The 25,360-nt window shown below is 31.9% G+C and overlaps 2 protein-coding genes across 5 annotated transcripts in view; one reads left to right on the top strand and one right to left on the bottom strand.

Annotated features, from left to right (window-relative positions):
• The window catches only part of LOC115874104 (BDNF/NT-3 growth factors receptor-like), a 269,157-nt gene that overhangs the window by 177,858 nt on the left and 65,939 nt on the right, over positions 1–25,360 (top strand). The gene's annotated exons all lie outside the window — the stretch shown is intronic.
• LOC115891846 (cytochrome P450 315a1, mitochondrial) overlaps positions 1–25,360 on the bottom strand; it is a 79,834-nt gene that overhangs the window by 38,087 nt on the left and 16,387 nt on the right. For 2 of the 4 annotated variants that reach the window (XM_030912445.1, XM_030912453.1), the window contains exons 2-4: positions 15,195–15,415; positions 13,675–13,854; positions 11,530–11,746 (exon numbers count right to left, since the gene is read on the bottom strand). In XM_030912445.1, coding sequence (XP_030768305.1) covers positions 11,530–11,746; positions 13,675–13,854; positions 15,195–15,339 — 542 coding nt within the window. In that variant the 5' untranslated portion in view covers positions 15,340–15,415. Of the gene's footprint in view, positions 1–11,529; positions 11,747–13,674; positions 13,855–15,194; positions 15,614–25,360 lie in introns of all 4 variants that reach the window. The other 2 variants (XM_030912436.1, XM_030912428.1) reach the window with 2 other exon arrangements.

Consider the following 25,360-nt stretch of genomic DNA (forward strand, 5'->3'; position numbering starts at 1 on the left):
CGCGGCCTCAAATTCCAGGGCACGTGCTAGGGCATCTCCCAAATGCGTTGGATGAGCTAAAAGAAGTGTTTGCCTTGTCTCGTTGTCACGTAAACCATCAATAAAAGCCTGTACTGTTAAGCGCTCCATAACATTTTCGGGCATAGCAGGGTACGCAAGGCGAACGAGGCGGGCTACGTCGGCTTCAAACTCCTGCAGAGACTCATTTGACTTTTGAATGCGATTTTTTAGCTGGGAATGATAGAATGTTGACATTTCTAAATGTCGTACCAATTGCTGATAATCTCCCTGTTCCGATGGTGACAATGTCTGCAGGATATCAGTCGCATCTCCTCGCAGTGCGACAGTCAAAGCGGTAGCCTTTTCAGCGATTGTCCATCCGTTCGCTCTCGCAGCGGCCTCAAACTGGCAAAAATAATTGGCCCAAGCGGTTTTTCCGTCAAACTGTGGAGGCTTAATAACTGACTTTGAGATATACTTATTTTCGACTAGTTTCTGTGCCTCCGATGTTTCTTGACATTTTGGTGAATTTGCCTTTGCTATTTCTTGTTTTAAAATTTCGATTTTTTTATTTACATCGTCCTCAATTTGTGTTATTTTGTCTTGTAGCTCCGTAGAATTCTTTATAATCTTTTCTTCTAATTCCCTGGAATTTTCTGTTATCTTTTCTTCTAAATTAAGTATTTTATTATTAAAGCTGGCCTGTATGTCTTTAGAATTTTCTGCGATCTTATCTTCTAAAATATTAATTTTATCACTGATTTTCTCTCTAAATTAACTTCCAAGTCAATTATTTTACTATTCAAATTGTTCAAGTTGTCGTCTAATTTTTGAGAATTCTCTGTCATTTTATCATTCAAACTGTCTTCTAATTTTTGTAAGGACTAGTCAAGGTCACCTTCCAACTCAAAGCAAAATGTGTCAGGATCCTCACCTTCCTCGATCAGAACATCTCTTAGTCTTGCTTGTAAAATGCTTTTTTTTCCATCTGTCTCACATTCTCTCTCTTCCAGTATGCATTTTAATTCCGACACTTTCAAGTCTTTCAATGTTTTTTTCGGAGCCATTGTCTGTCTTTATTTTTCTAGTCTATCACACACGCCACACTTGACACCAATTGTTACGTTTTTCGTCGGTTCCGTGTGGATAGAAAGTCACAATTTATTTAAACACTATTTATTTAACACTAATTAACAAAAACAATAACGATAAAAGACTTATAGAACTATTTACAAACGATTTATAACTAAGAATTTATTTTGAATTTTTGCGCGTCAACTGCACTGGTATATTTATAACTGCCCTCTCTAGGCCACTGCCGCCGGCTTTTATACCTACAGCAAAAGAAATCAAGAATAGTCCATAGATCGTTAGGCGCATAGAGAAGGTTTTCGAATGTTCTCGTATGTACTAGTCCATTCTAGTGGGTCTCGATTCTTCTCGAACGAATGAATCATTGCGGTGTCTATGCGATGTTAAGGTCATCCGAGGGCGGGCCATATTGTGAGGTTAGGTCGAGTCCACACCGGTTCGCAACAATAGGATTAGATCCATGGGCACTAAGTCAGGCGGCTTCGACGGCCAACGGTTGGGATCTTGGTTAGCTATCTAATTATTTTTCAAATTGGCTGCAAAAATTTGCTGATAACTTCAGCGTTCAGACGCGGTGCGTCGTTTTGCTGGAAAATATGTTTTCGAGTTCCATTAAGGGCATATCATTAATAAGGGGTCCAAAGCCTACTAGTTAAAAGTGGCGAACTTTTAAAAATTCTGTATTTCGAAGGAGATTATAACAAAATATCAAGTGTGCTATATTTTTGGAAAGGTAATTTTAAATTCTTTTCAGTTAATTAAAAATATAGAGGGTGTCCCAAATAAAAAATCAATTTGTCTGTTGATAACTCTTAAATTATTAATTTAAAAAAGATTATACTTAAACCATTAAATTCTACGTAAAAAGGTGCTTTGGAAATGTTTTCATAGAAATACAAAATTTTCCATAGTAAAAAAGTTACAGCGATTTGTTAAAAATGCACATTTTTGAAAAAGACCCCGTAACTCCGAAACGGTAACAGATATTGATGTGCGGTTTTCACCATCGTGTTTTTGATGAAAATTTCCATTTAAAAGCGTTGAATTTGACCCTGTACAGGGTGGGTCAAATTCAACGCTTTTAAATGGAAACACCTTTTTCTATAGGAGATAGACGAAAACTAATATCGGTGTCTGGAGCTCAATTTTCATCAAAAACATGATGGGGAAAACCGCACATCAATATCTGTTACCGTTTCGGAGTTACAGGGGTGTTTTCAAAAATGTGCATTTTTAACAAATTGTTGTAACTTTTTGCTATGGAAAATTTTGTATTTCTATGAAAACATTTCCAAAAGCACCTTTTACGTAGAATTTAATGGTTTAAGTATAATTTTTTTAAATTAATAATTTAAGTGTTATCAACAGAAAATATTATTTTTTATTTGGGACACCTCTATATTTTTAATTAACTGAAAAGAATTTAAAATTACTTTTCCAAAAATATAGCACACTTGATATTTTGTTATAATCCCCTTCGAAATACAGAATTTTTAAAAGTTCGCCACTTTTATCTAGTAGGCTTTGGACCCCTTATTAATGATATGCCCTTAATGGAACTCGAAAACATATTTTTCCAGCAAAACGACGCACCGCCTCTGAACGCTGCAGTTATCAGCAAATTTTTGCAGCCAATTTGAAAAATAATTAGATAGCTAACCAAGATCCCAGCCGTTGGCCGTCCAGGCCGCATGACTTAGTGCCCATGGATCTAATCTTATGTGCTTATGTGCTAATGATATATTTGCTGAAGAATAAAGGTTCCTTATTCTTCCGTATAATCTAGATAAGAATTAGAAATACTTAGCAGTTATGAGAGGGTATCTTTTACCCCCACTGAGTTAACGAATTCCGCGAGAAATTTTCAAAAACCTGCCCCGTCTGTCCATTACAGAAGACGGTCGATCTGTCGAACACCTGTAGCAAAATCTCATGTCTTGGTTTGCTATTTATTTTTATTGTTATTAGATATAGTTTAAATGTGTTGATGTTGGTTAAATATATTTTAAATTGTTATAAAATTCTGCATCTCTCATAGCAAATATTATTTTCGTTTTGATTGATGCTCACAGCTAGAATTTTTTTGCATTACAGCCGGTGCCGTTCAAAGCCTACTTATTTAAAACGGCCGAATTTTTATATGCTCTATATCTCGAAGAGGAATCGAGCAAAATATCAAGTGTGTTATATTTTTGGAAAGGTAATTTTAAATTCTTTTCAATAAATTAAAAATATATAGGTTGTCCCATATAAAAAATCAAATTTTCTGTTGATAATTCTTAAATTATTTATTTTAAAAAATTATACTTAAACCATTAAATTCTACGTAAAAAGGTGCTTTGGAAATGTATTCATAAAAATACAAAATTTTCCATAGCAAAAAAGTTACAGCGATTTGTTAAAAATGCATATTTTTGAAAAACACCCCGTAACTCCGAAACGGTAACAGATATCGATATGCGGTTTTCACCATCATGTTTTTGACAAAAATTGAGCTCCAGACACCGATATTAGTTTTCGTTTATCTCCTATAGAAAAGGGTGTTTCCATTTAAAAGCGTCGAATTTGACCCACCCTGTACATTATCCCTAAAAATATTTGCACTTATTTAAGACTCACCCTGTATAGTATATTATATAAAAAATGTCATATAATGCACACTTCATCAGCGAGTCTGAAAAATAAATAAATTTTAATTTCCCACCCACCACAAATGAAAATTTTTAATGATAGTCATAATTATAGCTTCAAGTTAAGTAAAATGGATCCGTTTTTTGTGGGGTGTTTACCTTTATTAAAAGAATGCCTTTTCGAAAACTTCGATAAAACAAAATCAAACCTTTTATGAAACTGATATTAAAAAACGATTTCAAACTTTATAATCAATGTAGAACAAAAAAGGAGAAAAACAACCCGTGAATAATATTCTTTTTTATTAATATAAATTCTTTTGATAAAAAGGTAGGCGTGGAATTTTGAATTTGAATATTCAATATTTTTAAAAAGACGTTTCTTAACGTTTCATATTACATTTACATTTTGTTGTCATCGAATGCGAGTACCTACCTTCGTTAAGCGATTTATATAAAAATAATTCAAAAGATTTATTTATAGAAGTGATATATACAATATATTTTTTTTATTTTATAATAAAAAGATATAGATAGTATATAAGATTATTATATAGGTAGATTAGTGACGAGCCAACGCGTATCTCGCATGGGTAAAAAATGTACAGGGTGGGTCAAATTGGATGCTTATAGAAAAGTGGAAACACCCTTTTCTATAGAAGATAGACGAAAACTAATATCGGTAACTGGAGCTCAATTTTCATCAGAAACATGTTTGTGAAAACCGCACATCGATATCAGTTACCGTTTCGGAGTTACGGGATGTTTTTCAAAAATGTGCATTTTTAACAAATCGCTGTAACATTTTTGCTATGGGAAATTTTGTATTTCTATGAAAACATTTCCAAAGCACCTTTTTACGTAGGATTTAATGGTTTAAGTATATTTTTTTTACATTAATAATTTAAGAGTTATCAACAAAATATTTGTTTTTTTATTTGGTACACCCTGTATATTTTTAATTAACTGAAAAGAACTTAAAATTAGCTTTTCAAAAATATAGCACACTTGATATTTTGTTATAATCCCCTTCGAAATACAGAATTTTTAAAAGTTCGCCACTTTTAAACCTCTTGTTGATGATATTATGCTCCTAATGGAACACGAAAACATATTTTTCCAGCAAGACGAGGCACCGCCTCAGAACGCTGAAATTATTAGCAAATTTTTGCAGCCAATTTCAAACATACTTGAATAGCTAACCAAGATCCCAGCCGTTGGCTGTCAAGGCCGCCGGACTTAGTGCCTATGGATTTAATTTTATAGATATCTTTGCGGAAGAATAAAGGTTCTTATTTTTAAATTGCCCGTATAATCTAGACAAGAATTAGAAATAGTTCGCAGTTGTTATGGGAGGGTGTCTTTCACCCCCCACCGAGTTTATGAATTCCGCTAGAAATGTTCAAAAACGGCCCCTTCTGTCCATAAGAGAAGACGGTCTTGGTTTGTTATTTATTTTTGTTGTTATTAGATATAGTTTAAATATTTTGATGTTAGTTAAATATAGTTTAAATTGTTATAAAATTCTGCATCTCTCATTGCAAATATTATTTTCGGTTTAATTGCTGCTCACAGCTAACATTTTTTTCCATTACAGCCGGCGCCGTCGAAAGTCTACTTATTTAGAGTGGGCGAATTTTTATAAACTCTATCTCAAAGAGAAATTCAACAAAATATCAAGTATGTTATATTTTTGGAAAGGTAATTTTAAATTATTTTCAATGAGTTAAAAATATACAGGGTGTCCCATATAAAAAATCAAATCTTCTGTTGATAATTCTTAAATTATTGATTTTAAAAAAATTATAATTAAACCATTAAATTCTACGTAAAAAGTTGCTTTGAAAATATTTTCATAAAAATACAAAATTTTCCATAGCAAAAAAGTTAGATACAGCGATTTGTTAAAAATGCACATTTATAAAAACACCCCGTAACTCCGAAACGGTAACAGATATCGATATGCGATTTTCACCATCATGTTATTGACAAAAATTGAGCTTCAGACACCGATATTAGTTTTCGTCTATCTCCTATAGAAAAGGGTATTTCCCTTTAAAAGCGTCCTATTTGGCCCACCCTGTACATGTATTGCATAAATATCATTTTACTGCCAAGCGACTGCCAATGACTGCGAAGAAGACTGACAATGTCTGCATTACAAGTCCAGTCGACTGGCGTAAGACTGATGCCAGTGGCTGCCAGTTTACTCGTTCAAATTTTATGGATCCGTGCTGGCCATGATCCAATTGAACGAACCGTATTGTAAGCAAGAATCAATTCTCACGATTCTTTGAACGAACGAGCCGTGGAAATGAAAGAGTCGCATTGTCATCCGATTCAATTCTTACGGTTCTTCTTCTTGTTTTATGATGGCTTACGATTGGTTCGTTCAAATGATATTTCAATGATATTAGAAAAGGTATGTAACCTCATTGATTCAAATTTTATGGATACATGTATAGATATCCAGACATTTCAGGATGTATTGCTGGCTGTATTTGTGTATATGTTGCGACAAAGGTATAAAAATTTATTGTAGTAGTTTATATTGTGTATGCCGTTTTTCAATAGAAGTTTTGCGTTTACTCCTGGCTTATTTTCAAGCCGAGTCTTTGTCTTCTTAACAATACCACACCATGCTGGCCACGATTCAATTGAACAAACCGTATTATAAGCGGTGAATCGAGTCTCACTATTCATTTTTAATGCTTGTTCAAATGAACGATTCGATCAATCTTTGCCCACTTCTAATATAGATACCTATATATTTACCATGTAAATGGAAAAAAAATGATTATTTCTATTTAAATATTAATTTTTGACAAACTTGTATGTCAACTTTTAATAAATAAAATATATGGGTGGGACTTAACAAAAATTATCAACAATTGCAGGTTCAAGGGCTAAGTGTCTTTTTTTTTCGATGACATAGTATGTTGTGCATAATATGTTTTTAGAAATATGAATAACTACTATATATTGTCATTCTAACAGAAACTGATTAAATTAGACATAATTGAAAAAATTCACTTTAGTTTTTAGCATATATGTCTATTATAAACCACTGACGTGTCATTGCTAGAGGGCGTATTAGACAACAATATGTATACATGTTAAGTATGACACCAACAATGTAACACTTAAAAGACCCATACTCACCATGCACTAATGCGGCGAGTTGATGCGCCCATGGGTCAATGCAGGCATAATGAGTATGATGCTGTTCGTCGTTGATGCAATTCGTTAGTTGGTTTGGAAATTCGCCCATTGTATTTATCATTTTCAAAGCGGTGAATTACGATTTTACGATTATGATGGTTCGCCCAAAAACTGATATTCCGCCGAACTGCGATTCAACCCATTGTCTAGACGCATTGGCGCATCAAATCGATGCATTGACAAACCGCATCGACGAACCATAACAGCGCATAGTGAGTATGAGGCTTTCATGAATATTTGACATGAAATTTAAAAGTTAGAGCATTATATTTTTATCTCACGCTAAAATAATAATCGATATTTTATTAAATATAGCTGTGTAGATTAAAAAGTTTCTTCTACTACCTTTTCCAAACCGGTATTATTTTATTATCCATAATTGTATTTCTAACGGAACTATGTATTTTTTTAATTAACAAAATTATGTGAACACTAATTGATCATTCAATTCACATAATTGCGCTTGATAATTGGAGCAAGATATTTTATTATTATTGCTGCTAAAACTAAACGAAAAAAGTTCTGTTTTAGCAGCAAATCATTTATAGCATTAAAAAATTATGCTAAATGAGGCGATGGAAATGGACTCCTCTTAGATATAAGTACAGGGTGTCCCATTTTGGTTGAAATCATAGGGTATCTCCGTTATTAGTGAAGTTAGAAGGGTGCGGTTTGCACAAACCTGTCACACTTTTTTGTCAAACGGAAGATGCCGTAAACAAAATTTTCATAGCGCTCTTCGTTTCTGCGCTACAGGGTCTTTTTGAAAATTTTGCAATTTGGGACAGCACCCGTATCTCCATTATTGTGGATGATATCGAGAAGGTGAAAACTGATTCTTGTAGAACTTTTTACGTAGAATACAGTGGCGTAGTCTGTTTCTCTACGGAAAAAATATTTTTGAAAATATGAACTAAAGTTATGTTTATTTTAAATGGAACACCCTGTATATTTATAAATCATATGATCCGTCTTGCCATGAGCTTCTTAAAAATATAGATCACTTTATATTTATTTTCACTTTTTACTTCAATATTTAAAATATATAATTTTTTTATTAGTAGGCCATGATAAATAACATAAAAATCAAAATGGTATTTACTAAAAATAGTCATACACACATTAAAATTTTATTTGGGATTGACATATTTTACTTTGAACTGTTATCACTGAATCTCTGAATACATTTTTCTTTCTTTATAACGGAATGGGTTTACAAATATCTAAAAGCTTGCATTATTAAAGAATTTTCCTGGTGTTCGACATTGTTGTAGTTACCACAATAATTTCATATTTTAAAAATCCCCAAAATCAGAAATCGAGAACCGGGAATCATCAGGGAAGCCATCATATGGGTCCATTGGTTCCAATTCATTGATTTGAGAAATAATAATTTAACAAAATTCTAATATTTTCAAAGTTGTTAGGGAAACCCCATCTTGCTGAAAGTATATTTCACGTAAATTAGCTAAAGAAATATCTAAAAGCTCCGGTACGATAACTTTACAAATAGCGGTAGAGAGTTAAGTTTTCCTAATGTATAGAAAAAATTATTACTGGTCCTTAAAATACAACAAAAGACAGATAGCAGTATACTTTTAATAATTCTTTATTTTCTTTTATTATCAATCATGCCCTACTAATAAATATGATCTTTTAATAAAAACTTTTAAATATTGCAGTAAATAGTGAAAACAAATATAGAGTGATATATATTTTTGAGAAGCTTATGGCAAGCCAAATCATATCATTTATAAATATACAGGGTGTTCCATTTAAAAAAACATAACTTTAGTTCATATCTTCGAAAATATTATTTTCGTAGAATAACAGACTACCCCACTTTATTCTCCGTAAAAAGTTCTACAATAAACAGTTTTCACCTTCTCGATACCTTTCGCAATAACAGAGATACGGGGGGTGTCCCAAATTGCAAAATTTTCAAAAAGACCCTATAGCTCAGAAACAAAGAGGGCTATGAAAATTTTGTTTACAGCATCTTTCGTTTGGCAAAAAAGTGGGACAGGTTTGTGCAAACCGCATCCTTCTATCTTCATTAATAACGGAGATACCGTATGATTTCAACCAAAATGGGACACCCTGTACAGTTGTACAAATATAGTAAGAGACTTGGGGACAGCACCGGTCGCGTGTTATTTTATATTTCTCACGTCTCTAGCTATACTTGTTAAGTTGTGTAGGCGGATAGTAAATTTCATAGGGTTGGGGGGCTGTAATTCCCTTTTATAATAAATAATATTTTAGGAGATGATGGGCGAAACGGACGTCATAATTGAATCGTTTATTATTAAAAGGGCCTATGTCCACACTTGTTTGCTATTACATTTTCCTTGTAAACATTACTTTACACCACAAAATATTTATTCTTGAAATGTCATAACTCCCTTTTTACACAATACTATTCTATAGTCGATGGAAATTATTTTAAAAATAAATACGTTCTACGCGTCCCTATTTTCCTGGATAATAATGATACTATTCTTGATTTTAATAAGCGGTGGCCAAGCATTTCAAAGAATTTGCATCACCAGCGGAATTTCAGCCCAAAGAAAAACGTATTTGGTTCAAAATAAGTGAATATGACTATTTCGACATGTCCGAAGGAGTCTTCATAGCTTCGAACACCATTAAAGATCTAATAAGAAACACATTTATCCTTACACACCCTAATGTACGTCTTATAGATCTTCCTGTAAAAAGGACATTTTCTGAATTGAATCCCATCAGCGAAATAATAATAATAATGGTTTTAGAAAAGTACTCCATTATATTCCAGAAGAATATAAGAATTTCTAAGATATTATTATCACCTGGCCGACTACAACAAGGTCTGATGACTCGGATAGTGAAAACTAACGTATCGTTTTATAAGGGTTTTTCGCAGCTTTATTGAGAATTTTATGTGAATTTATTTTTGGTACCTCCTATTTAGTTTTAATATGATTTTTTTCTGTAAATTTATTTTTGGTGGTTTTAGTTTGTTTTCCCTTTGCAAAAATTCATTTTTTACCTAGATCATATATACTTGCGTGGATAAATCAAAGCCATAAGTTTAACATTAAAAAATATGTCTCCAACATCACGACATGCCATTTTCAAACCTTCTTTATTGCACTTATGCAACGTTCAATAGGTTTGTCTTTCTCGAGGACCTAACTTTGCGCCACCATGCGCATTAAAAGTTGCACTTATTTCCAAAATAATCACAATTTTATACGGTTTAGAAAGTACAAATTATTGAAATTATACGTTATGGAAACCAACTCTTCATTGTCATCATATTGTCATTATTATATGTGATAATCTTATTTCCATTGTGTAACGACGCTTATTTTTTGCGTTTTTTATTTTAAAAATTTTATTATCATTGTCATCATATTGTCATAAATCATATGTCATAATCTTATTTCCATTGTGTAATGACGCTTGTTTTTTGCGTTTTTTATTTTAAAAATTGTATTAATTACTCTTTTATCGACCGCTTTTATATAGCCAAGGATGCAAGTGTGTTCAGTGAGAAGTTAATTTTAAGTTTGTGCAACTATATTTCTATTTTTTTGGTTCGACTTTGTAAATACTCGTAAGAATGACTAGAAAGTGTTTAGTATGTGAAAGTTCTAATATAAAGGTCCTAGAATTATTTTTTCATAGGCAACTAAAGTATTCAGTTGTTCTTTTATTTATATTAAGCCACATGCATACTTTCTGGTTAGATTTCCTAAGAATATTGATATTCGTACGGAGTGGCTAAATGTATTTTTATATAATTTAATTTTTGTGACAGTAAACATTCAATTTATTGTTCAAATATAAGAATTTTACAAATTAAAATTTTCAAATTAATGTTCAAATTTGGCGAGCGGAAAATACATCCTCGACAAGGGTAGATAGAGTAGAAGCACCGCGTGTGCAACAAAAAAAGAAGATAAATGGAAGTCGTTGATATGTTTGCGACAGTTCCATAGTGATTTACTTATCCACGTAAGTAAATACATCTTTTTTCATAATGCTTTTACGTTTGTTATTAAAAGGGCATAAGTCCATTTCTTGATTTGCTTCAAAAAAGCCGAAAAACTTGTACAGTTATTTAAAAAAATGTCTAGAAGGCGGTTTTAATGTGACATAATATCTACCATTTACAATTTTAAAATAAAAATTAAAAAATACAAGTTAGAAGGTTTTATGTTTCTGAAGAAAAATTAAAAAATGTGGACACATGCTCTTTAAATAATAACCGATTCAATTTTATTCAGGTCATTTTACATATTTTATGAATCGGCAAGAATAAATAATTTCTTTAAACTCGTCCAACACTGATGACAGACGCATTGGAAAGTACAAGTAAAGTTGAATTAGCAAAGTAACTACTACTCGTAAATTGAGCTAATTGCACTAATTCTCTCCAAAACAACTAAAAACTTGACATAAAATATCATAAACAAAACATAAATGATGACAATTTACATCATTTAGAATCGCACTATAAACAATGAATTCAAAAATAAACCAAAAACATTTTTATATTCTACAGTAAAATAAATAACATTATTCATATATGCCTTACCTGGCAGACTGAGACTTAATTTTTTCTATTAAATTATCTATAGCCGGTTTGCAGCTTTCATCTATCCAACTTTGATCGCCTTTTAAAAGAATCGGGTTTAGTATTCTACGAAAATGTAGCCATTCCTCGCCATCCATAAAAAATATTCCTCTGGATACGTTGTGAAGTACATTGTAGGTGGTCCATGCCTCTGGTAAAATGTGAATTGGGTACTTCCCTGTGAAGGTAATTACATTAGGTAATCCTATTTCAATTAAAATAGACTACTATTTTTTAGCAGTTTAATAAATAATAACTTTAATAGCAGTTAATAACTTTAACTGCAATTAATAAACTAATATAAACTTATCAAAAGATGACCACATAATTTTTAAAAATATTATTCTTAACACTAAAACTATCTACATTGACTATGGAGTAAGCAATAAACATTATGTGGTGCGTGGTGTGAATATTTTATATGTAATTTTTGGGATTATATTCGACACTATTTTTTTCATATGACACAACACTGATGAAGGCTATAATGTTAGCCAAAACGTTTTTTTTAAACCAAATAAAAATAATGAAAAACCAAATGAAAACTTAATCAGCATTTTTCCCGAACCTAAATCCCAAGAAAATCAAAAAATTTAGAATATTTAGAAACAAGGTTCAAGAATATCAAATTTTCCAAGATTGTAAAATTCTAGTTAATTATTTTATGTGTACAATTATTTAGGGAATGTCATCGATGTTCATTTCCAAGCCAACTAGACGCCGATTTTTTTCGACGATAGGTATAATTCTTACGTAAAATGTAAATAACATTAGACCAATTCAAACAAAGAAATATGAATTTCTTAGTATTTTTAGTAACACCTTTATCCTTAAAACTTAATTTTGTATTGCAAATATACCAATTTTATTGTTATTTTATTCATATTTTATTCAGCCATCACTTAAATATTTGATATTAAATTTGGTATTATAAATAATCAACACTATTCAGTAAAAATTACTGAACAAATATATGTTATGCTTTACATACATTATATTATCAAACAAAAACACATTCTTCTTTTAAACTTTATCATTCTTGTCTCTACAAAAATCTTTTTTAATTTTGAACTCAAAATAATAATCTTTTTCATGATCTTTAATATATATATTCTTTATTTTTCCCTAGATCATAATACCTACAGTTTTCTTTAATACCATCCTGGGAGAATATTATTTTTAAATTTATTAAAGATATTTTCAATAGAATTGTCTTGATTTATAACTCGTGCCCACTTTTCTTGCTCTTGCGGATACTTTAGGCTGCCTAGTATAACTATCCTTTCCACCAGGAACACAACAAAGATGAGGCATAGCACCAAAAACACACTCCACTTAAGCTTTATTGATGAATTGTTGAGTCTTAAAAAACACACACAAAAATCACAATAAATAAAAAATGTATGGGCACTTTTAAGTTAAAGCACTTAACAAAACGTGTAATATTTCGTGTTTTTTTTTATGAGAAACAGAGTGACCATCATAGTGACCATATATCTGGTAGTACTTTATGTCACTTAAACACCAAAATAATTAGTTTTTTGCACTACAATAACAAATTATACCAAAAATCAACCGACAAAATATGAATACAGAATCTAACCCAATATCTAAGTATGTACAGCTGATGAAGTAAACAAGAGTCTGCCCGTAGGCTGATCTTTTATAGAAGGCATTGATTATTTTATAAGCTAAATATTAGACTTTCTCTATGGATACAACTAACTAACAGAAACTGTTGCTAGGATATTCTATTAAATTTCATTTTTATTTAAATATTCTGAATGTTCATAAACTAAAAAAAGTATAAAATGTAATTAAAACGACTAATTTATTCCACTAATTGCGAGGTTCTGAATGAAGCTTGAATATGGGCATGATACGAATTGTTTTATAAATCCTTACGAATATAAATAACTTTAAAAAGCATTAACTTTTTCTAAATATATCACTTTAACTTTGAATTACGGCTTAATAAAAACTTTTATCCTCAGATTGAAGCCTCGGTAAATATTTCTCATACAGAAAGTATGATATCAAATTTATAAATTTAGCATCTCTTGTAACTTTTCGCCAACTAAAGATAATTTTCATATTAATGGCTACCTTCATGTGTAAAAACAGCTCTCATTGCTTTTGGATCGGATATAAAAACGCAGGGTACAGGTCCCACACTTTCCTTAAAAATAGGTCCATATTGCTGGTGTCTCTTATCAATGTAGTAGTGAAGTTTTGGAGTGGAGCCAGCCATCAGAAGAGAAAGCGTTGTGCCAATGACAGGAAGGCCTGTAATAATCAAATTTTGAAAATTATATATGTCACTGTAAATGTCCCAAAATCCGGTATAACCTAGGATAAGGGCGCTAAACCCAGGATTTACCAAAAGCAAGTGGTAAAAGCTCGAAAACTTCTTTATTTTGCTTCCATTTCGGACTTTTACCCGGACCAAAACAGTAAATCTTAGGATTTACCACACCGCATTGGTAAAAGTACGAATTATTTTTCTTATAGACATATCTGTTTTTGTTTACTTAGGCATTGAAATTTTAACGATTATCGTTTCACGATATCGATTTTTTTAATGTATCAGTCTTATATTTGTTACTGTAAATGTCCGAAATGCGGTAAAACCGAGGATTTACCAAAAGCATTAACTAATTGGGTTAGCCTGGTTATTCGGATGGTGTTAATGCATTGGTTAGCCTGATTATTTGGAGGGTGTTAATGCATTAGTTACCCTGGTTATTTTGGGGTGTTAATGCATTGGTTGGGTGGTTATTTGGAGGGTGTTAATGCATTGGTTAGCCTGGTTATTTGGAGGGTGTTAATGCATTGGTTAGCCTGGTTATTTGGGGGGTGTTAATGCATTAGGTTAATGGTTAGGTGGTTATTTGGTGGGGTTGGTTGGTTTTTACTACCAATTCTTTATTCATACTTTTACCAATGCGGTGTGGTAAATCCTAAGATTTACTGTTTGGGTCCGGTAAAAGTCCGAAATGTAAGCAAAATAAATAGTTTTCCGGCTTTTACCACATGCTTTTGGTAAATCCTAGGTTTAGCGCGCTTATCCTAGGTTTAACCGCATTTCGGACATTTACAGTAACATATCATCCTATTGCTGCCAAAAGTCACTAGCTAACATTTTTCCGAACAACCAAATTCAATCACTAACTATGTTTTGAAGCGGAGGATCGATTGCAAAAGTCATTAACTACGATTTCTGGCTATTTATGTTTTATTTTAATACCGAATAGTTACTAACTATAACATCTATATGCAATGCAATTCATCTTTAGACGCATTTTTCTCGGAAGTAATAAAAAGTAAGTTAGTGACTTTTGGCAGCAATGGGGCGATATATAAACCGACACTTATGTCATGACGTCAACATACATCAATTTATCATCATTTTCGCTCGATCGCGATAAGCAAATGTATACACATGAAAAATGAACAGAAAGGCATAGTGAAATTAGTTTTCCAGTTATTAAGTTAGGAAGCTCGAACGTAAATGTTCTCTAATTTAATTAGAGCATATTTGCGTTCTGTTGAACTCGTGTTTAGAAATACAAAAAATAACGATTTTGTTTTGTTATGCCTATACTTCATAAATGTTCTTTACTCACCTTTGGGACCGGTAACATCTTCAATTGTTCTTGACGTAATCGCACTTGGCAAACTGGATAATCCAACTTTGAAAGTTGTGGAAAAATATTTCGCACACAATTCGTTCGCGACAGATCTAAGCGCCTTACAATTTGCACAAATCATATTGTTTATTCACGCACAACCGTTACTTAGTCAAATGTTTAACGAAAAGAAACAGTCACTCACTGGCACGTCTGCTCTTCAAAACATTATTAACAAAAATACAAGTTATTATCATTTTAAGATAAAAGTTTCTGTTGTCTCATAAAAACCTTCCGTTATATTTTGTTTCTTTTACATTAGTTTATCTTAATGATAATTTTATGATTATATTCTTCCAATTTTATACTGAAATTTCTCCAATATTACACAAAGTTATATTTTTGACTTTTTTATACTAAAAATAAAATACAAATAAGTACTAGGTATACAGCGTGCTACAAATTCGATGTACAAGCATTGGTATCTCGATAACCGTAATAGATACGAACTTGGTTAAATTGGAGCAAAGTTGCGCTTCAGGATGTTCACCAAGATGCCATCAAAAAAGTTTAAAAAATTTCATAGATTGCTGAGTTTTTTGGAAAAAACGGATTTTTTTGAAAATTAATTTTATTTTTTCGTATCAATTATATCAAAATAAGTTACTTTTTAGAAAATCAAAAAACTAATTGCACATTCTCATAGACACTATATTAGGGCTATTTGACAGTATTTTTAGATTTTCAAATTAGCTGATAATTTGTGAGATACAGAGGCCAACTCATTTTTTTTAAATACGAACCTGCATCTTTTATTTCAGGTTTTCAATTATTCAAGAAATTATAAATGCCATTTTTTGATATTTATCTATGGGAGCTTCAATAACATCTTTTTTATTTAATTAAATAGCTCCTGGGGAGTGAATTTCGTTTATATTGAATATTTTGGTTGTGATTTTTTTTTGGATCTTAACATTTCAGTACACATTTAAAAAATTGGTTTTTACTTTTAATTTACTAAATGTAGATCTCTAATATTTAAATAGTTTAATGTAAATACACAGTTTAATTAATTTTAAGAATAGAAGTTAATTGTAAATCTTATTTATTACTAAATTAATATAAAAATATTATTCCATACCTTATTTTTGTTTTGCATAAGAAACTCATGTTTATTGGAAACAATAATTGCTATTCAAGATAAAAAGGTAAAAGATATGGATAGTGTTTCCCGTAAACTAATACAACTTCTTCATCAAATCGACTTGCATACTGTTTTCCAGAGAATCTTATGTTTCAAGAGAAGCATTAAACTTTGGGAATAACAAGGCGTCTTTAATGGTATTGCATAACAGTTCAAAAGGAAATATGCATTTTGCATTTGATATCCTTAGTTTAACTTTACAAATTTGGAATTTGTTTACCCATTAATTTACTCTTGTTATAGGTATAGGCTTGGTGCATTCTCTATTCCTGTCTGCAAATAGACAGGTTTAAATAGCGAGTATGCGAAAAATTTATTATTTAATTATTCTAAAAGTGTTAGGAAGTATAATTTGTGAAAATTCTAAAAATAAAAAATGTTTTAATATCTGCAGAAGGTCTAACTTGTATTATGATTTATTATTCCAGTTAAAAAACACTTTTTAGATGAGTTCAACTACGGCAGCAAGCATAGTTTTAATCACGGGTTTTGCTACTTGGCATAATTGGGGCTATTTTGGCTATAACGATTTTTTTTAAAGGTACATAATTATAATTTTAGAAGATGTTCATAAAACATTTAATCTAGTTGATTAAAAAAAGTATACCATTAATATTGCAAATTATATTTTATCCTCTCATAGTATACCGGGTGCGTATCAAAAGTGGTTTAACCCCTATAACTTTTTTATTTTTTCAGATAAAAAAACGAGATTTGGTATGTTAGTATATGACATAAATTGGGATTGATTGACGTATTCAGTTGTTTTTAGTCGCTTCCTGTTTCACCAGAAATAACTACAACTTTTGATTTTTAAATGGCACCCTCGGTATTTTTTTACTTTATTCGATAGAAAATGGCACTCTGAATAAAATGACATATCATATGTCAACTTTGACATTTTCTTATATGGATTATTTGAAATTATAACATGCGGTTCATAATGATAATTTGACTCGAAATACCAACTGTGTGGTATCAAATTATTCGTAAAAAAATGCTTTTTCCAAATATGCTAATGAGCCACCCTCGTTCCATTTGAAAAAATTGAGATTTGATTAAAAATACGATTTGTGCATCTTTCAACCGACCAGGACAAGACACAAAAAACATTAGACGATCAAATCTATTTTTCCAAGGCTCCTTGAATAAAAATTAATGTTTTTAAGACAACCGTGGCACTCTAGATTGAAATTTAAAATAAGATTTTTTTTAAAGCAAAAATGTCAAAAGTTGACATATGATATGTCATTCTATTCAGAGTAATTCAAGTTCAAATAGAGTTCATAAGTTCAAATAAAATAAAAAAATACCGAGGGTGCTAGTTAAAAATCAAAAGTTGTAGTCATTTCCGGTGAAACAGGAAGTGACTAAAAACAATTGAATACGTCAATCAATCCCAATTTACGTCATATACTAACATACCAAATCTCGTTTTTTTATCTGAAAAATTAAAAAAGTTATAGGGGGTGAGCCACTTTTGAGACGCACCCGGTATATATTTAATTTTTTGATTGTGTAGCGAGCACTTTGTTTACTCACTTGTTTCGTCGAACTGTTTGAATCTTGAATTTATTTTTGCTTTTAATCAAATCGGTGTGAGAAACTATGAACCTCTAAAACCTCTTTCAGAAGAGTTGAACATCTGGGAAAGTTGAGTTATTGAATGTTATTTGCATATGTTTTATACACCCAACAACGCCTTAATTACGCTTTCCTTTACGCGTTAGCATTTTTTTGGCAACTTTATTAATATTTGAAATTGTCACAACACAACACGACGCCCACTTCGAATTATTTTCATTTATTTTTTACTACCCGAAACATCGCACAAACCTCGTACCTGAGTGTTTTATTGTCTCAATAACTGCACTAGCAAAAAACTAAAATACTTAAATATTATAACAAAACCACGATTACAATTAATGCGATCAAAATGACGGCGGCGCGGCGTGAAGTATACATAGTGATAATTTCTGATTTTGGCCGTTGAAGCGCTGCGGTCGGAATTTGTTGTCAACTGAAATCCACCAAGCCTATATTTTTATTAATTTCTATAAATGCCAAATATCCGATATCTTGTTTAAAATTTTAATTGCGCACCAGGAATCTTACGTTAAGGCGAGTTGTCACTGCGCGAAACTGTTTCACGAAAAAATGTTTCGCGAGTGTGTTTCGGACAACGAACATACGTTTCGTGCTCGAAGCGGTGGTGAGCTGCCAGTTTGCGTGAGACAATGATTCTTGGTCCATTTCTGGCGTGAAACACACGATGCACGTTCACACTCTGAGCAACACGGAAGACGAAGCTCTTTTGATGCGCGAACGAAAACCGACTGACGCTGGCTTACTTCAAAACATATTCGCGAAACGAGTTTCGAGGTGAGTACGAAGTATACACGAAGCTAGGCTAGTTTCACGAAACCGTTTTACGAAACGCAGTTTTTATTACGAAACGCAAGTTTCGCGCAGTGACAACCCGGCTTAGAGCTGAAAGTATAGAAAATGCTCCAAATGGATTTTAGAGCTGTTTGGTCTGTAAACAGAAATACAGATTAACTGTTTACACAAATGCAGATTTAAGGTTAGGTTAGGTTAGGTTAGGTTGTAGTAATCTACAAAATGACCGGCAAATTGGACTGGCAGTACGGCAGCAGTAGTCGTCAAATAAAAAATACCGGTTTAGAAGATTTGTTGATTTTATGATATTTATTAACAACTTAAAGCCTGAGTTAATTTTTAAACTACTCAATCATGGTTAAGTATCAATATTTAGATAATAATAATATAATAATAAATATTTCAGATGAGGTATTATGTAGGTACAGGAAGCCTAGTGTTACGACTTGCAACAGGTAACTGATTTCCTGAATCCCACCATTTGCAAGGCTTTGAAAAAGTTGATATTTCTGTTGAAATAATGCTAATAAAGCTCTGAAGAAAATGTGTAAGATGTAGAAGACATCAAACTAAATATTGAAAATTATCATAACCACTCTGTCCCAAAATTTGGTATTTTTAGCCGACCATACCAATAGGTATGGTAGGCTATTAAGATCCACAAAAAAAAGTTTTAATTTCAGTCAAAATGAGTTATTTGAGTCATAAATGACCCAAATACAAAATATTTTCATGGTGTTTGTCTATCTGTCTGTCTGTCCGTCTGTCTGTCTGTCCGTCTGTAACACGATAGCTCAAAAACCGCTAAACCGATTTTAACCAAATTTGCACAAAAATACTGTGGCACCCGAGAATCTGGCCATTAGTTTTTGGTGGGGGTGGGGGGTTGGTAAGGAGATATGGGAGGGGGTTAAAATTTTTAAAAATCGTAACTCCAACATTACAGTAGCTAGCGAAACGCGGTTTTCAATTTAAGATTAGGAATAATATTTGCAACAAAATTTGTAATAACATCAAAATCAGTCAAAGTCGCAGTTTTTGAGATAAAAAAAAATTGGAAAAATTCCTTTACTTTGAAACTAGAAGAACTGGCTACCAAATTTTTATTACCATATTTTAGTATGGGCCATTTTTTTTAACTTTTATACAAAGCGGTAATGCAAGCAGGATGCAAGAAAACCGCCTACCGAAATCTCTTCTTTACGGAGAGCTTGTAGAGGGTAAGAGGAAACTGGGTGGACAACTCAAAAGAGACAAGGAGTTTTTTAATGAAAACTTTGTAAACAATTGTAAACTTTAAGTTAACAACGACAACCAAAAAGCAAAGAAGCAGGAAAGTAAGAGATTTTTGAATGTCCAGAATGCGGAAGAGAGATAACATCACGTATCGGGCTTTTCAGTCACAGAAAAGCTCATGAAAAAACGCCTTGCCTAACCATCTTCTGATGTGTGTCAAATACTCGTCAGCGAGTAATGGCAGTAAGTAAGTAAATGTACAAAGCGGTATGGTTCAAGCTAAAAATTTTATTAAAAATACATGTCATTTTCAAATATTTAATTGTTTGTGTGTATAATTATTTATGTTTCTGATAACATCCCGTATCGGGCTTTTCAGTCACAAAAAAGCTCATGAAAAAAACGCCTTGCCTAATCATCTTCTGATGTGTGTCAAATACTCGTCAGCGAGTAATGGCAGTAAGTAAGTAAATGTACAAAGCGGTATGGTTCAAGCTAAAAATTTTATTAAAAATACATGTAATTTTCAAATATTTAATTGTTTGTGTGTATAATTATTTATGTTTCTGATAACATCCCGTATCGGGCTTTACAGTCACAAAAAAGCTCATGAAAAAAACGCCTTGCCTAATCATCTTCTGATGTGTGTCAAATACTCGTCAGCGAGTAATGGCAGTAAGTAAGTAAATGTACAAAGCGGTATGGTTCAAGCTAAAAATAATATTAAAAATACATGTCATTTTCAAATATTTAATTATTAGTGCGTATAATTATTTATGTTTTTTACATCTCTTTTTTGGTTGCTGTGTTACTTATATTGGTGGTACTTTCTAATGTATTGATTATATTATTTCTGTGAATATTTATTAGGTATACTTTTTTTTAAATAGAAATAAAAGTTCTGAGCCACAATAATTTGTATGTTCTAAGTAGGGTTTTTTCTCTGCAGCCTTGATAGAGAGATTAAAATACACGTCGAAACATCGGCAATTGTTTAAATAAAAGGTTGTATATTTCTTGGTTCTAAACCTGCGAACGCCATTTCATCCAAAACACAAGTACGCAAATCTACTACATTATTCTTTTTAATATTATACGGGGATACTACAAGGGAAAATAAAAATTATTTATATTTAAATTTGGGCGATGATTGAAAAAATAAGCAAATTCTTTCAATCAACAATTTGGCGTTGCGTTTAACAGTAAGACAGACTTCTCGTCAAAACATACCCCCATAATCAGAATGTATACTAATACGATGTAATTTCGTATAGAGAATTTAAGTAGCTTATTTTTCATACAAGTTTTCTCATTTAGTCTACCTTTATAATTATATTTACTACAATTAAGTTTAGTTAAGTTAGCCACGCTATATTCTGACTGTCAAGTTGCCTTTCGTAACGCTGTACTCGTATAATCCGATCTAATGGGTCTTAATTGATTACCTAGACTAGACTTGTTTTTGACTATATAGGGTTATAAAGCTTACAGAGATTATAAGCCATTCATTATTCAATTAAAAATAGGTATAAAAGTTATGATGTATTAGTTCTGCTTTTAAGCATTTATTTTAGCTTTGGAAGTTTGTTCAGAATGACATTCAATATATTTTTGGAATTTTTGGTATTACAACAGTAAAATAAAACACTAATTCTCCACAATAAACCAAGACACTTTTTTTGCACTGGACGCGCAATTCGTTAATCATGTTAGAATCATCAACAAATGATTAAAACTGAACTAATATCTTCAAATTGAGCGTTTATATAGGCGCTCGGTTGGAACTAAACAAGCGTGGTAAAACTAGCCAATCGGGTCAAAACCAACCGAGCGTAACAATTAATTACCGAGACTAAAGCAATAGGAAAGAGAACTAGAAGGAAATGTATGTCCTAAAATGCTTAGTTTCGGAGAAACAGGGTGTAGAAGCTTCATTTTTATTTCGACTTTTTCCAAATAATTTCTAAAGTAACGTCACTATTCCGATGAAAATTGGTGTCTGGGAGTTTTTTGACATATGAGAAATTCGATTTTGAGGTCAATATGACTCCTACTTGTAGAGGACGCCACCTACATATTTTTAATGGTTTGAAGGGTAATAACTTTTCGTCCGTACCTGTATAAATCTACTTAGTAAAAAAATAAACATTTAGGATAATTCCCTCTTAGTACAAATTGCTACGAGTTAGAGGTGTGTAGTTCGTGAACGAACTAGTTCCAATGAACTATTCCGACCCCGGAATGAAAGGAATTATTTCCTGGTTTCTCAAAGAACTAGTTCCTCAGGACCTGTTCCGGGGTCGAGACTGTGACCGATATAGAATAATACGCGACGGATCGGCTAGCGCGCGCAACCCGATGGTAGGCAGGAGTGGGGAGTGCCAGGCGTACGTTATCGGATCCGGGCCTAGAGGAACTAAACTAAATAAAAGACTAGTTTACGTACGAACGGATCGGGCCAGCGCGATCGATGCTAGGCAGGAGTGGGGAGTGCCAGCCGTATGCCTTATGTTATCGGATCCGGACCTAAAGGAACTACATGAACTAAATAAAAGACTAGTTTACATATGGATCAGCCAGCGCGACTGATGCTAAGCAGGCGTGGGGAGTGCCAACCGTATGTTATCGGATCCGGACATAGAGGAACTATTAAAAGACTAGTCCACGAGAATCTATTCAGTCGGCAGATCCGAAATATAATACAAGGCGACGACGATGGATTCGGCCTTGTCTATTGCCACATCCGGCGCGGCGCGGCGTAATTACCACATAAAATTTTCGTGGATACTGTTTTTGATTTTTAGTTTATTTTTTAAATATTTTATGGGAATGTTTCACTTTAGGTCCCTAAAATTAAGAAATATCTTATAAAACGATGTAGATATTCTGAATTTTTAGACAAAAACAAAAAGCTTAAAGTGAGGAAAAACACAATTTTTCGTAAAATTTTTGTAATATTTGCTCCAATTGATTTGTGATATAGTTTTTTAAATTCTGATTTGAGTTTTTTTTTTACTTTTTTATATAACACTTACCTATATGTTTTTAACATACACAATTACACGTCTCGTTATATCTCCGTACATTATAAAAATTATACAGATCATACTGTGAATAGTTCTGACTGACAACGAAACGCATTAGCAAGCAAGGGGGATGTCAATGTTAGTCGGGAACTATTGTGAACTAAAGACCTAGTTCGAGGAACTATTCATCTGGAGGAACTAGAACTAAGGAACTAGTTCCTCCTAAGGAACTAGAATTCCCACCTCTACTACGAGTAATGGTTCTCGATATATTTGGAATCAAAATTATCAATACCTGTCTTTGTTTAACAATAGTTATTATACTGAAATCTTAAATATGAAATGTTTTTGTGTCAAAAGTTCAACAGAAACTGTCTTATCATCATTTTTTCGAAAAAAAATTATGATTAATTAAAAAAAATAAAAAGTTCCCAAATTTAGCATTTCAGTCAAATAACATCTACTTAACATGTTTATTTTTTTGTCAATAATGAGATGTATTGATTATTTAATTTCTAAATATCTTGAGAACGGTTGTTCGTAGCGATTTTTACCAAGACATTTTTAACGTAAAAAATCTGGGAAATGTATATTTTTTCACCAAGTAGTTTTATACAGTACGGACGAAAAGTTTTTACTTTTCAAAACAGTTAAAACACATGTAGGTGACGTTCCCTACAAATAGCAGTCATATTGACATCAAAATCAAATTTTTCATGTCAAAAAAATCACAGATACCAATTTTCATCCAAATATTACCGTTACTTCAGAAATTATTTGGAAAAAATCGAAACACTTTTTTACTTATTTTTATCTGCAGAATATTATGCCGAAGTTTCCGGAATAAGAAGAATAGAAGTTTGGACCACCCTGTATATTATACAGGGTGAGTCTTAAATAAGTGCTAATATTTTTAGGGGTAGTACCTATACATTGATTCCAGAAACACGATTATGAAGTTTTTTTCGGGAAAAAAAAATTGAAAATTGGCAACTTTTTGAAATTTTTTTAGTATTTAGTAAAAAAACATAATTTCTTGATAATATGGCAACATAAGTAGGTAGTAGATTAAATTTACAAGAAAGAAAATTCAGAAAACATCCAATGGTTCTCAAAATTTAAGCAAAAATATTTTTTTTTCGGAAATTTTCAAAGTAAAATAACTTGGTTATTTTAGATTTATTTAAAAAACGGCAAAGAGAAAATATGTTTCTACCAGCTATATCTACCAGCCCTGAAAATATTTGCACTTATTTAAGACTCACCCTGTATAATAGTAAATTTAACTAAAAATTAGTAATCTGAAATTTCTCATTACTATTTTCAAGTGTATATTTAACTAAAGATGTTAATTAATTTTACCGACAAAAACGAATCAACAAATTAATATCTTAGTCATATTCTCTCATTTGGTCACAGGCCATAGTTAAAAATCCTTAGAGGCAAATAATATTATGTGGTAATACATATTATTGTCTCTTTTAACTTTTAAAAAGTATGTTTCTAATTTGTACCCCATCTCATTGAAGTTTGGATTTAATGTTAAATCAAACTAACCCGAAACTGCTATTTTGGAATAAAAAACATTCTTTGTAGAGAATTGATAATAAAACTTTAATTGGGAGATAGTTAACTAATTTTTGTTCCCCCCTTTTTCTTAAAATAAACACTACCATTAAAATCAGAAACCTTTGATATTTCAAATAAAAATATATTCCTGCTTATAAAATGGATTGGCCAAATAAGCTAATTCAGGTATTTGTGTAAGAAAAAATTTAACCTGTGTTTCCATAATGTTATACTAATAAAGAACAAACATCATATATTCTGAGGATGTTATTGTATAGAAAATATCTATAGGTTTTATGGGGGTTGACATGGCATTTTAAATATAAATAAGTTGTGCTTATCAGTACGAAGAAAAAGCTGGCATTTTGTATTTTTTTGCTTCTCTTCATTAAGCGTAAAAGATTGGTTTTCATAAAAAAAAATACTGTACGTTTTTGTTTCTTATAGTATATACAGGGTGGCCCATTAGTGCGAGGAAGTACAGTATTGTCTTTGTTATACAGACTTGACCTGCTTTTATACTATACAGACTTGACTTGCTATGGGGGAACACACAAAAATGCATTACTTTATAAACAACTTTAAGATAAAAAATAAATATGTAATATGCTTACGACGCAATGGCGTAGCAAGGGGGAGGCGGTGGAGGCGGCAAGCCTTCTCTTCACCCTGGGCGCATCTAACCCACGCTACGCCACTGTTGCGACGGCATCCACTCTTATACAGGG

This window comes from Sitophilus oryzae, unplaced genomic scaffold (assembly GCF_002938485.1).
Source record: "Sitophilus oryzae breed Bouriz unplaced genomic scaffold, Soryzae_2.0 scaffold_1009_pilon_pilon, whole genome shotgun sequence".
Taxonomy (NCBI): Eukaryota; Metazoa; Arthropoda; class Insecta; order Coleoptera; family Curculionidae; genus Sitophilus; species Sitophilus oryzae.